Source organism: Cygnus atratus, chromosome 33 (genome assembly GCF_013377495.2).
Source record: "Cygnus atratus isolate AKBS03 ecotype Queensland, Australia chromosome 33, CAtr_DNAZoo_HiC_assembly, whole genome shotgun sequence".
In the NCBI taxonomy this organism is placed as follows: domain Eukaryota; kingdom Metazoa; phylum Chordata; class Aves; order Anseriformes; family Anatidae; genus Cygnus; species Cygnus atratus.
In genome coordinates this window covers 1-15,608 of record NC_066394.1, presented here as the reverse complement: position 1 = coordinate 15,608, position 15,608 = coordinate 1, and the positions used below count along the sequence as shown (strand labels likewise).

The following is a 15,608-nucleotide window of genomic DNA, read 5'->3' as shown; positions in this document are numbered from 1 at the left end:
AAAACCAAAGCGGATTAATTTGGGGCTCAGACCCCGGTTGTTTTTACGACCCTGTTTGAGAATATTGCGGTCATTTTACTTTTTTATCCGCGCAATTCACAACCGTCAAAACCTCTGGGTAAGCCTTTAAAAAAAAAAAAAAAGCGGGTTATGATCTCTCCACGTGAACGTTCCACATCGGAAGCCCTCGTTCAGTTCGGTTCGCTGAATGAGTTATTAAATCAAGGAACGTACTGCATTCCTTTCTGGGAGAAAGAGCCTGGCAGCCTCAGCTCAAGGCCGCCGTAACGCCACCTCCAGCTCGAAGTCCTCGCAGCACTTCTCCTTCCTCTTCCTCTTCGCTTCCGACTTGGGTGGGGTTTCTTTCTTCCTTTCTTTTTCTTTCTTCCTTTCTTTCTTTCTTTTCTTTTTTTTTTTTTTCCCTTTCGCTTTAAACCCCGCCGTGTTTACGGCCGGCTTCCAGGAAAACCAGCGCCCGGCCCCTCGGCGTGGGCGTTCCTCCGCCGGCCTCAACAACTCCGACGAGACATGGCCGAGGGAAACGCGGTGAGAAACCTCCGGGAGGAAGCCACCTGCGCCGTCTGCTTGGATTTTTTCCGCCGGCCCGTGATGCTCCTGGCCTGCGGCCACAACTTCTGCCACGCCTGCGTCGCTCGCTGCGCCCAGAAGGGCGGCGGGGCCGCATCGTGCCCCCAGTGCCGCCTGCCTTTCCCCCGCGGCGCCTTCCGCCCCAACCGGCAGCTGGCCAACGTGGTGGCCGCCGTGCGGGAGCTGGTGGCGGAGGAGCAGGATTTGGGCCTGCCGGCCGCGAGCCGGGCTGGCGGTGCTCACGGCGAGCGTCGCGCCCACCTCGAGGACCGGGTGAGCCAGGCCCCGTGGCCAAAAACGCTCGGGCACGAGAGAATCCCCCCCCTCCCCCCCCAAAAAAAAAAATAAATAATAATGATTTCCCTTAAAGCTCAGCCCCAAACGGGTCCTTTCCACCACGGGGCGAAGCTCTCCGCCTTCCCCCCCCCCAGCGTCCGAGAGAGAAAACGGGGCTGAAACGCTGCCGTTCGTAGGGTTTTGCGTGAGTTTGGAGGAAGCGGGAGGGGTGGCAGCCGAAAACGAGGGCGATTTAAACCCCAGCGCCTGCACCGTGGGAAAAAAAGGGGGACCCCCCCCCCCCCCCAAAAGGTCTCCCCAAAAAGGTCTCCCCAAAAGAGGGAGGGAAAAGGGGGGTGTTTAATGGGGTTTGGGGGCTTTTAGGGGGGGTTTCGGGAGCTGGTGCAGCTCAGCCAAGAGGAGGAGCAGGACGGGACCCCCGACAAACCCAGGTGCTTTCGGGCTGCTGACCCTTTTTCCCACCCGCAGCAGGAACCCACCCCGTCCTCCTCCGCGCCCCAGGAGCACCTCGGACCCCCCCCAAAAAACCCACAAGAGGACGAGGGAGCTGCCGCGCCGCTGACACCCCCGGGGGGGGGGGACGGGGGCCAGCAGGCGCTGCTGGTGGGTGCCACGGCAATTTTGGGGTGCACAACGGGCTGAAGCCACCCCCTCCCGGTGCCAGCCTCCTTTTGCTTCCTCCCCAGGCACGAGTGGAGGCCGAGAGGCAGAAGCTGCTGGCGGTGCTGGGGGGGCTGCGGGGGCTCGTGGGCCAGCAGGAATCGCGGCTGCTGGCCCGCCTGGGCCACCTGCGGCGCGGGCTGGAGGAGGCCAAGGGCCGGCAAGCCGGCGGAGATCGATGGGTGAGCCAAACGCCCCCCCCCCCCCTAAAAACCCAATTTTTTAAGGTTTTTTTTCTTTGCACGCAAACAGAGCCTGAGCCTCTCTCTCCCTTCCTCCCCCCCAGGATTGCAGCATCACCCCGAGCAGGTACCGGGGGGGGTTTCTCTCCGCTGGGCAAAAACCATCACTGGGAGCACGGCTTTGAGATGCCACTTCTGGGCCAAAACCTTCTGGTTTAGGGCACAAAACTCCGCTACTTCGGGGCCACGAAAAAAAAAAAAACAACAACTCCACTTTGGGGCAAAAATGCCTCTAATTTGGGGCGTAAAATCCTCTATTTGGGGGGCACAAAGCTCCTCTACTTTGGGGCACAAAACTCCTCTATTTCTGGGGGCACACAAAACCTCTACTTTGAGGCACAAAAATCCTCTACTTTTGGGGCACAAAAAAACCCTCTATTTTGGGGCCATAAAATCCTCTATTTTGGGGGCACAAAAACTCCTCTAGTTTGGGGCACAAAAACCCCTCTATTTTGGGGGCTTAAAAAATCTGTTTTTGGGGCATGAAACTCCTCTGTTTTGGGGGCACAACCCCCTCTATTTTTGGGCCCCAAACCCCTCTATTTTGGGGCACAAAAAAAAAAAAAACACTACTTTGGGGCCATAAAACACCTCTATTTTGGGGCACAAAAAAAAAAAAACAACACTACTTTGGGGCACAAAAAAAAACCACCTCTATTTTGGGGGCACAAAATCCTCTATTTTTGGCTTTCCCCCTGGCTTTACAGCACACTGGGGGGGGATTTGGGATTTCCTGGCCAGGAGCCGCGGCGTTAAATATTCTGATTTTTCCCCCCCGACGAGGAGCACGGAGCGGAGGCCGCGGCCGCTGGAGCTCGAAGCGGAGCTCGAGGACTTCTCCCAGAAAAACAACGCCCTGGCAGCGGTGGTGGAGCGGCTCAAAGGTGTCTGGGGGGGGGAAATGGGGGGAAAAGGGGTGATTTAATGAGCAGCAAACGAAGCCTGGGCGGGGGGGGGCAGAGACCCAAGAGCTGGCAAAATTTGGTTGGGAAGTCCAAACGCACCAAACACCCGTTAATTGAAAAAAAAAATAAATAATTTTCACCCTAGAGACCCATTATAGCACCCTTAGGGGAGGGAGAGCTGCAGGTGGGAGGTGCAGACTATTAATTAGCAATTAAATCAGGGTATTAACGAGGTGTGGAGGGAGCTGGGTGCCCCAGCTTTACCACGGGGTTGTTCTCCAACCCTCTTTATGTCCAGAAGAGGTGGGGAAGGAGCGGCTGGATGCAGGGGTGTAAATCTCCGGGGTCTTCTCTGCTTCCAGATGTCCTGGCTTGCTCCCTGGAGGAAGACCTGGGGGGATACCAGAAAGGTAAATCCTGCTTCAGCGCCACGTTTAGACCCCACGTTCCAGTGCAATAATCAATATTCAGAGCTGATAATTGGGTATAAACACCCAGAGCTGAGATTCTGGTGCAATATTTGGAGCTGGTAGTCGGGTTCGACACCCAGAGCTGATAATCGGGAGCAATATTTGGAGCTGATGCTCCAGTGCAAAATCCAGGGCTGATATTCTGGAGCGGTATTTGGAGCAGGTGCAACACCCAGAGCTGATAGGATACGCAATATTTGGAGCTGATAATTGGGTTCGACTCCCCAAACCGATATTCTGGTGCAATATTTGGAGCTGATAATTGGGTTCGACTCCCAAAACCGATATTCTGGTGCAATATTTGGAGCTGATAATTGGGTTCGACTCCCAAAACCAATATTCTGGTGCAATATTTGGAGCTGATAATTGGGTTCAACACTCAGAGCCAATATTCTGGTGCAATATTTGGAGCTGATAATTGGGTTCGACTCCCAAAACCGATATTCTGGTGCAATATTTGGAGCTGATAATTGGGTTCGACTCCCAAAACCGATATTCTGGTGCAATATTTGGAGCTGATAATTAGGTTCGACTCCCAAAACCGATATTCTGGTGCAATATTTGGAGCTGATAATTGGGTTCGACTCCCAAAACCGATATTCTGGTGCAATATTTGGAGCTGATAATTGGGTTCGACTCCCAAAACCGATATTCTGGTGCAATATTTGGAGCTGATAATTGGGTTCGACTCCCAAAACCGATATTCTGGTGCAATATTTGGAGCTGATAATTGGGTTCGACTCCCAAAACCGATATTCTGGTGCAATATTTGGAGCTGATAATTGGGTTCGACTCCCAAAACCGATATTCTGGTGCAATATTTGGAGCTGATAATTGGGTTCGACTCCCAAAACCGATATTCTGGTGCAATATTTGGAGCTGATAATTGGGTTCGACTCCCAAAACCGATATTCTGGTGCAATATTTGGAGATGATAATTGGGTTCGATTCCCAAAACCGATATTCTGGTGCAATATTTGGAGCTGATAATCGGGTTCGACACCCAGAGCTGATAATCGGGAGCAATATTTGGAGCCGATGCTCCAGTACAACACCCAGAGCTGATACTGGGGTGAAATATTTGGAGTTGATGCTCTAGTGCAATACCCAGAGCTGATATTTGGAACTGATAATTGGGTTCAAACCCCAGAGCTGATATTGGGGTGCAATATTTGGAGCTGATAATTGGGTTCGACTCCCCAAACCAATATTCTGGTGCAATATTTGGAGCTGATAATTGGGTTCAACTCCCAAAACCGATATTCTGGTGCAATATTTGGAGCTGATAATTGGGTTCGACTCCCAAAACCAATATTCTGGTGCAATATTTGGAGCTGATAATTGGGTTCAACACTCAGAGCCAATATTCTGGAGCAATATTTGGAGCTGATAATTGGGTTCGACTCCCAAAACCGATATTCTGGTGCAATATTTGGAGCTGATAATTGGGTTCGACTCCCAAAACCGATATTCTGGTGCAATATTTGGAGATGATAATTGGGTTCGACTCCCAAAACCGATATTCTGGTGCAATATTTGGAGCTGATGCTTCAGTGCAACACCCGGAGCAATATTTGGAGCTGATAATCGGGTTCAGCTTCCAGAGCTAATAATCGGGGTGCAATTTTTGGAGCTGATGCCCTAGTACAACTCCCGGAGCCGACAGTGGGGTGCGATATTTGAAGCCGATATTTTGGTGCAATATTTGGAGCCGGTAACGGGGTGCAACAAACAATCAGGACGTAGGCACCGAGCCCCCCTCTCCCCGCAGCGAGCGTGACCCTGGACCCGGCCACCGCTCACCCCCAGATCTTGGTGTCTCCGGACGGCCGCAGCGCCCGGCGCTGCAAAACCCCTCGGGACCCTCTTCCGGGGAGCTCCGAGCGCTTCGAGGCTCTCCGTTGCGTCCTGGGCCGCCAGGGCTTCGCTGAAGGGCGGCACCGTTGGGCCGTGGAGGTGCCGCCGGGGCCCGACTGGGCTCTGGGGGTGGCTCGGGAATTCGTGCCCCGCAAGGGATGCTACGGGTTGAGCCCCGCGCGGGGCGTTTGGGCAGTGGGGCAGTGGTTGGGGCAGCTGCGGGCGCTCACCTGGCCCAGCCCCACCTGCCTGCCCCTGGCCCGGGTGCCGAAACGCATCGAGGTGGCCCTGGATTACGGAGGAGGGCGGGTGGCTTTCCGCGACGCCGACAGCGAGGCCGAGATCTTCGCCTTTCCCCCGGCGGCGTTCGCCGGAGAGAGGCTCCGGCCCCTGCTGTGGTTGGGAGAGGGGCCGGCCCTGCTCACCTTTTGCCCCTAAAAAAATCCCCCAAACCCTCACGTTTTGCCCCAAACCAACTCCCCAGGCTTCTCCCCACCGCCACATCCTGCCCAGCTTGGCAGAAGTCCCCACACGCGCAGCCCCCGAGCTCAATAAACAGCGCTAAAAAAACATCCCCAGCTCCGTCTGGTTTTTCTTTCACCCCTCTTTTCCAGGCAGAAAGGATTCACCCCACTTAAATTTCACCCTCCTGCTCCACACCAGCTTTGGACGGACCCCAAACTCCCCCCTAAACGCAACAGAAGACCCCAAACTCCCCCCTAAACGCAACAGAAGACCCCAAACTCCCCCCTAAACGCAACAGAAGACCCCAAACTCCCCCCTAAACGCAACAGAAGACCCCAAACTCCCCCCTAAACGCAACAGAAGACCCCAAACTCCCCCCTAAACGCAACAGAAGACCCCAAACTCCCCCCTAAACGCAACAGAAGACCCCAAACTCCCCCCTAAACGCAACAGAAGACCCCAAACTCCCCCCTAAACGCAACAGAAGACCCCAAACTCCCCCCTAAACGCAACAGAAGACCCCAAACTCCCCCCTAAACGCAACAGAAGACCCCAAACTCCCCCCTAAACGCAACAGAAGACCCCAAACTCCCCCCTAAACGCAACAGAAGACCCCAAACTCCCCCCTAAACGCAACTGAAGACCCCAAACTCCCCCTAAACGCAACTGAAGACCCCAAACTCCCCCTAAACGCAACTGAAGACCCCAAACTCCCCCTAAACGCAACTGAAGACCCCAAACTCCCCCTAAACGCAACAGGACGGACCCCAAACTCAATGCAATTGCTTTGAGTTTCAGAATTGCTGAAATAAGTCCTGAAACCTGCAAATAAGGGAAATATCCTCAACTCCCACAGCTGTGGCCTCCCTCGCTTTGCTTCTCCCACCTTCCCCGTAGGAAAAGCTGCGCCGAGGTTCCCATTTTCATTTTAATATTTTACAGAAGGAGGAAGGGAAAAAAAAAAAGGCACTTTCCCAGAGAAAACGTTAAATCAAGTCTGTTTGAGGGAAAAAATCCACCTTTTGCTTTTAGCATCCTGGAGGAAGAAACTGGCACCAAATGAGAGCTTCTAATCAGGACTGAGAGCAGAAGGTGGGACAAAAAAAAAAAAAGAAAACGAGGTCCCAAAGCTCAGCACCGGGGGGGTTTCCCCACCTGGAGCATCCCGATATCAAGCTCCTGGCATTTTCTGTGTAGCATTGTGGCCATTTGGGCCAAAATTGTGGGTTTTTTTCTCCAGTATTTTGGTGATTCTGGCCTCCAGGCTGACCAGGATGCCCTTCTCCTCCTCCTGCAGGCATCGCAGCTCTGCCCTCTGCAGGTTCTGGTGGATTTCTTGAACCCTCCGATTATTTCCCACTAGCACTTGCTTGGAAAAGGGGGAAAAAATACAGGAAAAAAAAGAAAAAAGAAGGAATTAGCACGTTTGTCCGCACATTCAGCCTCTCTCGGTGGGTTTTCTTTCTAGGTTGAGGCATGCACCTCCCAGCTGTCCCCTTCCTTGGGGAGTTTTTTCAGTATTTTGTTAAAAAAAAAAAGGATCAGGAGCCGGTTCATCACCACCTGGAGCATCAGATTCTCCACAGGAGTAGGCACAGGGATGGTCAAATCCCCCCCCAGCACAGCACTGAGCCCAGGTCAGGTCATACCCAGCCAGGTGCAACCTCGTGCGTACCCAAAAAACGGGGAGAAATACCCCCAAAAAGGAAAAATTCAGCATGGAGGAGATATTAGATGTGCTGAAGGTTGTTTTTTGTTTGTTTTTTTTTAAGTGAAAAAGTCCATTTATGGATTGCGAACGCACACAGCCCTGAAAGGAAGGTTTTTCTCACCAGAAAAAAAAAAAGGGGGGGGGGGATTTATAATAAAGTTTTCCACTGTTTTTCCACTTCTTACCTGGTAATCCCGTGCAGCTTGCTGGAGGGGGACAAGGCTCCGGCGCAGCGCTGATAACACAGCTCCACCCTGGGGGAAAATCCTTTAAAACCCGCCTCAGGCCCTGGAAAAGCAAATTAATTTATTTTCCCCGTTAAAATGGGTATTGCCCAGAGCGGTATTACAGTAAGCGCGTGGTGATATTGGGTGGAATTAGCGTGAGATTGGGGCTATTTGCTACACTGAGATTTTAAGGGAGTTTTACAAGGTAACAGATGCCCAGAGACAGGAGGAAAGGCAACTATTAAGGGGAAAACTGAGATTTAATGGAAAATAAACGCCACGAGGGTGGGTAAAGGCGGTAACAGGGACCCAGAGCCCTCAGGGATCCCTTCCGTGGATCTGCTCTGAGGTCAGAGCAGGGAACCTCGGGGGGAAAGGTCCTCTGGCACCTCCCCAAGCGCCTGCCTGGGGCCGGGGAGGGGACTCGGGTTATTTTTTAGCTTGCGCCGAGCGCTTTCAGCCCACGGAGGAGAAATTGTACAAAAACCACGTCCTGTTTCTGCCCGGGTCGCTCGGGGCCTTCACACGGTGCCACGATCGTTGCTGGGATGCGGGGACAGGGTTTTGTCACCGTTTTACCACCTGTGAGCGAATGGGAGGGGAAGGAGCAGGCTCAAGGGGGCAAATAAAACATCTTGAGACAGCAGGAGCGCATTACTCCAGTTGAAGCGCGTAATAAATCGCTCTCATCGCTGGCTGATTGGGGTGGGGCCAACAGCCCAGGACTCAGCAGGGTTACAACCCTCCTCGCAGCCCAAATTGCTCTGCCTGCTGCCGCTCACCTCCTCGCTGTGCCCCACTCCCCAAAACCCAGCTTACCGGGCTAGGAGAGAGCACAAAACACCAGGAGAGGCACCGAGGAGGGCGGCTGGTTTCATCCCCAGGGCCCCAACAACTTAAATCAGGCCATCGACAAACCACAGCGGCGCGGATCACCGCCAAACCGAAATTACAGCCCGGCGCAGCCTCAGTCACGGAGGATTTGTAATTCCCTCTTCTCCACGAGGTAGTTTTTCCATCAGGTCGCTTTCAAAACGTAAGAGGTTGCTACAGTGCACCTTCTGGCACAAGCAACGCGCTTCCACCACGCCATCCAACGGCTCCTCACGCGAATAAATTAAAGCGCTTCTTGGCAGCACCGTGCTCGGACGATAGACGAGCTCCTGAGGCTCTTATTTCTTCTCCTTTTCATCAGGAAAAAGTTTCACAGCGCTTCAACTCGTAAGTCCCCGCATCAAAGCCAAAACAAACACCAAACAAGCACAAACAAAAGAAAAAGCTGCCTTTCTGCGCTGCTCCGCAGGCCCTGAGTCACCCCGCACCGCCGCAGGGAAAAAAAAAATCAGACTCTTTTCCTCTGAATGCACCTCACCAGCCTCACGTCGGCAGCTTCGACAGCGACCCGCTTGGCGTGGCGGGCGCACAGCCCCCAGGCTTCGAGCAGAGCCAGGAGGTGAACCTCGCAGCCCACCCGCAACGCCGCCAGGGCGGCCGCGTGGAGCCCAAAGCCCCCCAGCAGCCTGCGAATAAACGCCGCAGGGAGCCGCAAAAACGAGCGCTTCCGGGAAAAACGAAGCTTTTTACGCAGCGCTGAGGCCCGAGGAGCCAGAGACGTCGGAGAGGGCTTCAACGTAGCTTTTTTAGCTGCTTTTTTAACAGGCGCCGGCTGCGCCCCCGCCGCCTGCTTCACCCTCGCCATGGCTTCCCCCACCAGAATGACCGCGAGCCCCTTCGGCGCCGCCTTTTATAGGCGCCAGGCGCTCTCTGATTGGTCGCCGCCCCCACAGTGGGGGCTCCCCCATTGGTCGTTCCACCCGGCCGCTCCCCCCTCCCTCCCCGCCCTCCCGGGCGGACCTGATTGAAGACCGCGAGCGCGGCGGAGCGCGGCGGGCAACGGGCGGGAGCGGACCTGAGTGAGGACTGCGCCCTCCCCGCCCCGCCCCCGGGGTGTTCGCTGCTAATTCATTTATTTCAGTTGTGCCTTTCCCCCCGGGGGGGGGGGGGGGCGAGCAGAGAGCTTGGCAAGAGACCCAAACCGAGGAGGAGTTTAAGAAAAGCTCGATGCGCCGCCCCACCGCCCGAGAAGTGTTCACGATCCAAGTGATCCCCCCCCCCCGCCCCCTTTTCCTTTCTTTTTTTTTTTTTTTTTTTTTTTTTTTTCTCCTTTTTCCCCCCCACGCTTTTAGCTTCAAAATAAGATTTGGCGCCTTCGTCGCCCGCCACCCGCGAAACCCCACGCTGGGGGCAGGGGGGGGGGAAATCGCCGCAGCCTCTTCGGCCCCCCCAGCACCTCCCGCCCCCTCTTCTTGCGCCACGCGGGGCGAGAAAACGGCCCCAAATATTCCCCAAAATCGCCCCGATTTAACCCGAAGCCCGCTGGGGAGCAGCAAATCCCCAGCATCGCTTTCCCCTCCCTACTTTCACCCCTTCACCCGGTCCCTCCCGCTGGCCTTTCCCCCTCTTTTTATCCCAATTTAATCGTCCCGTTTCGGAACCTTCCACGCTCCAAAAAGAGGCGATTTTTTCCCCTAAAAAAACCCAAAACCGAGCGGGTTGTTGCTCTCGCCCCGACCCCTCACTGCCCGCTTCGGCACGGGGCAACCCGCGGGCCTCAACAGAGCCACGGCTCGGGGTTTATCGAAAATAACCTCCAAAAAAAAAAAAAGGGGGGGGGGGGGCTTTTGTGAAGTAAAAAGGGCTTTTTGGCCGCAGAAATGACACCCCCCCCAGACCCGAATATAAATCCCCCGTGCAAAAAGGACGCTGCAGAACGCACAGAGCGGCGAGTGGGGTGTAGGACGGGGCAGATATAGCGAGGGGAGCAGCACGGAGCAGGACACGGGGCAGAGCCCCGTGTAGATGGGATCCAGGCCATACGAAATATAGGGACCAGAGCGCACAGCCGGATGCGGGTCCCAGACCATACGGGGCCTAAACTCTAGCACCGAGGCCCTATAGGCACATATAGGGACCCGACCCTACGCATAGGGACCGTGACCCCGGGTCAGCTAACCCATATAGACCACTTTACGGCCCGTAGCGCCCAGGCAATATAGGGCCCAGGACGCACCGAGAGCCGCAGCGAACCAAAAAAATAATAATAAAAAAAAAAAAAATCGAGGCTTTTGGGTTTGTTTTCTTTCTTTTTTGTTGTTCTTTTTCCTTTTATTCTGGAAAATAATTTCTGCCGGCGGCGGCGGCGCTGCTCCGGCTGTCGACGCGGAGCCCCGGTTGGGGTAAATCCCCGCGGATTTGGGTGCAGGGACGTTTCCCCCTTTGCTCCCGTCCTCCCCCCCCCCCAAAAAATAAACCCCGGGGGGGGGGGGTGGCACGAGGCGGCTGCCCCCCCCCCCCCCCCCAAAAAAAAAATAAGTCCCAGGGGCGGCGCGAGGCAAGGCGGCTGCCCCCCGCGCGGCTAAGACCTCCCCCACCCGGAAAAAAAAAAAACACACCAAAAAATAATTAAAAAAAAGCAAATCGGGGGGAAATAACCCCCCCCCCCCCAAAAAAAAAAAAGACGATAAACGGAGCCGCTAACTCCAGCTGGGGTCGTAGCCCGTCCAGTCCGAGGGGGGCGCGAGGTAGACGCGCCGGCCGCGGTAGACGAAGCTGACGATGCCGCGGTAGCCGGCGCGGGGCACGCCGGATTTGAGGTCGTCCATGAGCCCCAGGGCTTTGGCGAAGGCTTTGAAGGAGTCGCGGCCGCTGTACTGCACGCGGACGGTGCCCAGCTCCCGGCGCTGGTTGCCCTGCAGCTCCTCCACCCGCACCTCGGGCGCCGCGTAGACGCGGGGCAGGAAGGAGCGTTCGTACTCCTCCTTTTTGAGGTAGGAGAGGTCCAGCTGGGTGAAAGGCACGAAGCGGTCGTTGAGCTTGATGAATTTCAGGTACTGGTCGAAAAACTGCCCGTGGCTCACCCCTTTGCGGCCGAAAGTCATGGTGCGGGACACCTCGGGGCGGATGCACGAGCGGCCCCGCCGCTGCTCGGGCTGCCGCATCCAATCGTCCCAAAAAGCCCGCGGCCACTTGGGCTCCAGCTCGTCCCACAGCTCGGCGAGGAGCAGCCAGCCCAAACCGGGGAAGAAATCGGTGCGGTAGAGCAGCTCGGCCTGCCCGGCGTCCACCATCTGCTCCTTGCCGTTGTCGTTCCACGCCGAGACGCACCAGAGGCTGCGGTCGGCGAGGAGGAGCGGGAAGGCGGCTTGGAAATACTCGAAAAAATCCGGGGCCACTTCCAGATCGTCCTCCACCACGATGGCGGCGCGGTAGCGGAAGGTGCGGAAGACCTGGCCCAGCGCCCAGCGGTAGTGCCGAGCGATTTTGTAATAGCCCTGGAATTTGCGGTGCTCGGCCGGCACCGCCACGTCCCCGAGCTCGGGCTGCCGGATGTGCGCCACGGCGTCGCCGTACGAGGCGATGACCCGCGCCGTCTCGGCGTGCCCGCAGTCCTGGCTGACGATGACGGGGAAGCGTTGGGCCGAGGGCCGGTAGCGCAGGAGCTTATCCAGGCACCGGCGCACCGTGCTGCGGTCGCAAGCCATCACCAGCACCGGCAGCACGGCGGCGGCGTTATCGGGCGCCGGGGGGGTCGGGGAAGGGGCCGGGGCTTTCGTAGGGGCGCGGCGGCGGCGGCCCCAGAGCCCGCTGTAGCGGTGGATTTGGCGCAGGAGCTCCTTCTGGCGCTCCAGCTCGGCCTCGGCATCCTGCGCCAGGCGGATCACCTCCTCCGTCAGGCGGCCGCGCTCGGCGGCGGCGGAGGAGGAGGAGGAGGAGGAGGAGGAGGAGGAGAAGGCCGGGGCGGGCGGGCGGCTCCAGAGGAAGAGGAGGAGGAGGCCGTTCCAGGCGACGAAGAGCGCCGCCCCCCACAGCACCAGGCTGCTCTTCTTCAGCATCCTTCACCCGCGCCGCCGCTCACTCCGCCGCCATGGACCTGCGGGGGTGGGGGGGACACGCACACGAGGGTTTTGAGCCCCAAAAGCCCACCCCAAGTTGGGAAACCCCATAAAAAGGGGGAAAAAAGTGATTTTAGGGGGACACGGGGCAGCAGGAAAAGCTCACTGCGCCGCCATGGACCTGGAAGAGGGGTTAGCGAGCCCCAAAAGCCCACCCCAATTTGGGCAACCCCATAAAAAGGGGGAAAAAGTGATTTTAGGGGGACACAGGGCAGCAGGAAAAGCTCACTGCGCCGCCATGGACCTGGAAGAGGGGTTAGCGAGCCCCAAAAGCCCACCCCAATTTGGGCAACCCCATAAAAAGGGGGGAAAAAGTGATTTTAGGGGGACACGGGGCACCAGGAAAAGCTCACTGCGCCGCCACGGACCTGCGGGGGGACACACACGAGGGTTTTGAGCCCCAAAAGCCCACCCCAAGTTGGGAAACCCCATAAAAAGGGGGGAAAAAAGTGATTTTAGGGTGGGATGAGGCACCGGGAAAAGCTCACTGCGCCGCCACGGACCTGGAAGAGGGGTTAGCGAGCCCCAAAAGCCCACCCCAAGTTGGGCAACCCCAAAAAAAGGGGGGAAAAAGTGATTTTAGGGTGGGACGAGGCACCGGGAAAAGCTCAGCCCCCATAAAAAGCCCCTTTTAGGACCCCCAGCACCACGAGGGCAGCACCCGCCGGAGGAAACCCCGAGAGGAAGCGAAACGCCCGCGGCCCGAACTCACCCGGGAGCCTCCCCCCGAGAGACGTGGCACCGAGGCCGGGCTGGGGGGGGGGAAAAAAGGCAAAACACCAAAAAAAAAATAAGAAATAAAGTCTAAATAAATTAAATAAGGCCACAAAAAAGGCCGAGATCCCCAGCGCGGGGCCGAACCCCCCCCTCGGAGGCGAGGGGCAGAGTCCGCTCGCGTGAAACATTAAAGGCGCCGGGGCCGGGTTTGGGAGGTGGGAAGGAAATGGGGGCGAGTTTGGGGTGAAAAAGAAGGGGGGGGGGGGGGGGGGGGAACGGATTAAAAAAAAGAAAAAAGCCAAAGGGAAGCCCCCCCCCCCCCCCCCCCCCCCGAAGCTTCCCGGGGCCGCATCCCGCACGAGTTTTTACTCACCCGGCTCCTGGAGGGAACACGTCAGCAAGGGGAGGAAAGGGGCGGAGAGGGGGGGGGGAAAAGGGGAAAAAAACATTTAAAAAAAGGGGAAGAAAAAAAAAAAAAGGGCAGATAAAGGATTGCTCAACCCCCCGCGGGGGGAGGGCGGGCGGCTTGCCTGGGCCCCGGCAGCTCAAGGGTTAACGGCGCGGGGCCGGAAAAGAGGGGGGGAAAAGGGGGGGGGGAGAATAAAAAAAAAACAACAAAAAAAAAGGTGAATTTGGGGATTTTTTAAGCTTATTTGGGGTCCCTGAGCAAGTAAAGCAGCCCCGGGGGGGGGGGGATTAACCCCCTGCGGGGTTATAGGGTCGCCGCGTACCCGTAGGGGAAAAAGCAGCCTACCTGGGGGGGGGGGGGGGGGGAAGCAGGCGGCGTCGCTCGCGGCCAGCCCCCAAAATCGCCTTTTTTTGGCCCAAAAAGGGGCCGGGGAAGGACGAGGGGAAGAGGCGCCGGCGCTGAGTAAGCGCGGCCGGGGATTTTTCCCTGCCCTTGCGGCCGGGGGAAAGGGGGATTAGGGCCGGCGGGACCCCGCCCGCACCAACAACACGAGAACCTCGTTCTGCCAGCCCCAAATTCTTCGGTTTTTTACCCAAAACGGGCTCCTCCTTTCATCCGAGAGGGGAACGGGGCACCGCGGGGTCCCGGGACGGAGAAACTTCCCGGGAGTGGCGTAAATCAGCGCTGGCGTCGGGAAATCCCAAACGATTCCCCTTTTCCCCCCTCGTTTGGTTTTTTTTTTTTTTATTTATTTATTCCCAGTCCTTTCTGTTTTGCTTCAAGGACGAGGCAAAATAAAGCAATTTTCGCCAGATTTGGGCAAAACCGAGAGATTCGAGGTGTTTTTTTTTTTTTTTTTTTCTCGCTTGTCCGGGCTCTTCACGCCGAGCCTGAAGCCGGAGCTCAACAAGGGCACCGGAACGGGGCCCGAAGCATCCCATAAATTAAAAAAATACTCATTTAATAATAAAATTAATACTCAATTTTGCATTTTTTTTGGGGGGGGGGGGGGGGGGCTTTTTCACGAGGTTCTCGATGGCGGCGCGGCAAAAATCCGCCATCGAGCCTCCCCCTAACGCCCCCGGTTCCCTAAAATCCCCATTTTTTTCCCCGTTTTACAAGGGATTAAAACCCATTCCGGGACGGAAAAGCGCGGAAAACGTTTCCCTTTTGGGGAAAAAAAAGTAAAAATTCGGCGCTTACCTGGCTGCGGGGCCAGGGGGAGGGGGGTCGCTGGGGTCCACACCCCCCCCCCCCCCTTTTTAGGGCCCCCCAAGGGCTCGATCCCTCGGGGTTTTGGGGCGAGGGCTCGCTGCGGGGTCGGCTGGGAGCTGCGGGCTCTGCTGCCTCCGTCCGGCCGTGGCAAGCTCTGAAAAATGGGGGGAAAAAAAGGGAAAAAAGTTAAAAAGTTGGGTTATTTTCACGCAGGAGCCCCCTCGAGCCCTTCCTCCTCCCGCCCCCCAAATCCCTCGGGCATGGGGCGGCCCCAAAACGTCCACACGGAATAAATCGGCCCCCCAAAATATCCCTTCGGGGTAATAAATTAAAAAATAAAAACGTCCACATGGGGTAAATCGGCCCTAAAATGTCCCCATGGGATAAAACGGCCCCAAAATGTCCCTATGGGATAAAACGGCCCCAAAATGTCCCCATGGGATCAACAGGCCCCAAAATGTCCCCCAATATAACACCCCCCCGCTGTCCCCATAGGGAAAGAATGGGGTAAAAGAAGGGGAAAAAGGGAAAAGGGTGAAAAAAGAGGGGAAAAGGGGAAAGGAAAAGGGAAGAAAAGGGGAAATGGGGAAGAAAAGGGGAAAAGGAGCCCCCCTAAATCCCCATAGGGAATAAGGGAGACCCCCCCCCCCCCCAGCCCCCACAGAGGGGACAGGGGAGGGCGCCTGGTATTCAAACGGGGAAAAAAGAGGGGAAAAAAGAGGGAAAGAGGGGAGAAGTGGGGGGGAAAATGAGGTAAAAAAGGGGGAAAAAAGGGAAAAAGGAGGGAAAAAAGGGAAAAAGGAGGGAAAAAGGAGGAGAAAAAAGGGGGGAAGGGGTAAAAGGGCCCCCCAGGCCCTGTAGGGTATAGGGGAACCCCCCGGCCCTATAGGGCC

General features: G+C 56.4%; 2 protein-coding genes across 11 annotated transcripts; one reads left to right on the top strand and one right to left on the bottom strand.

Moving 5' to 3' along the window:
• The first annotated feature begins 386 nt into the window (after positions 1 to 386).
• On the top strand, positions 387 to 5,591 carry LOC118260311 (zinc finger protein RFP-like). Of its 5 annotated transcripts, none has more exons than XM_035570498.2 (7): positions 387 to 861; positions 1,357 to 1,488; positions 1,572 to 1,727; positions 1,832 to 1,854; positions 2,571 to 2,671; positions 3,055 to 3,102; positions 4,934 to 5,591. In XM_035570498.2, the coding sequence occupies exons 1-7, from the start codon at positions 529 to 531 to the stop codon at positions 5,455 to 5,457; spliced, it is 1,317 nt and encodes a 438-aa protein (XP_035426391.1). In that variant the 5' UTR covers positions 387 to 528; the 3' UTR covers positions 5,458 to 5,591. The 5 variants fall into 5 exon arrangements, with proteins under 5 accessions (XP_035426391.1, XP_035426393.1, XP_035426390.1 ...); XM_035570500.2 differs by having other exon boundaries at positions 1,354 to 1,488; positions 2,574 to 2,671; XM_035570497.2 differs by having other exon boundaries at positions 1,354 to 1,488.
• Positions 5,592 to 6,398: 807 nt separating this feature from the next.
• Positions 6,399 to 15,608, bottom strand: MGAT1 (alpha-1,3-mannosyl-glycoprotein 2-beta-N-acetylglucosaminyltransferase). 6 transcript variants are annotated; one of them, XR_007709201.1, is made up of 3 exons: positions 14,704 to 15,218; positions 7,381 to 7,483; positions 6,399 to 6,853 (listed from the first exon to the last, which is right to left on the bottom strand). XR_007709201.1 is itself a non-coding variant. In XM_035570494.2 (2 exons), exon 2 carries the CDS (start codon positions 12,312 to 12,314, stop codon positions 10,956 to 10,958), a length of 1,359 nt encoding a protein of 452 aa, XP_035426387.1. In that variant the 5' UTR covers positions 12,315 to 12,352; positions 14,704 to 15,608; the 3' UTR covers positions 10,563 to 10,955. The 6 variants fall into 6 exon arrangements, 3 of the variants coding, with proteins under 3 accessions (XP_035426387.1, XP_050572062.1, XP_050572063.1); XR_007709202.1 differs by lacking the exon at positions 14,704 to 15,218 and adding an exon at positions 13,465 to 13,487; XR_004782216.2 differs by lacking the exon at positions 14,704 to 15,218 and adding an exon at positions 8,242 to 9,063.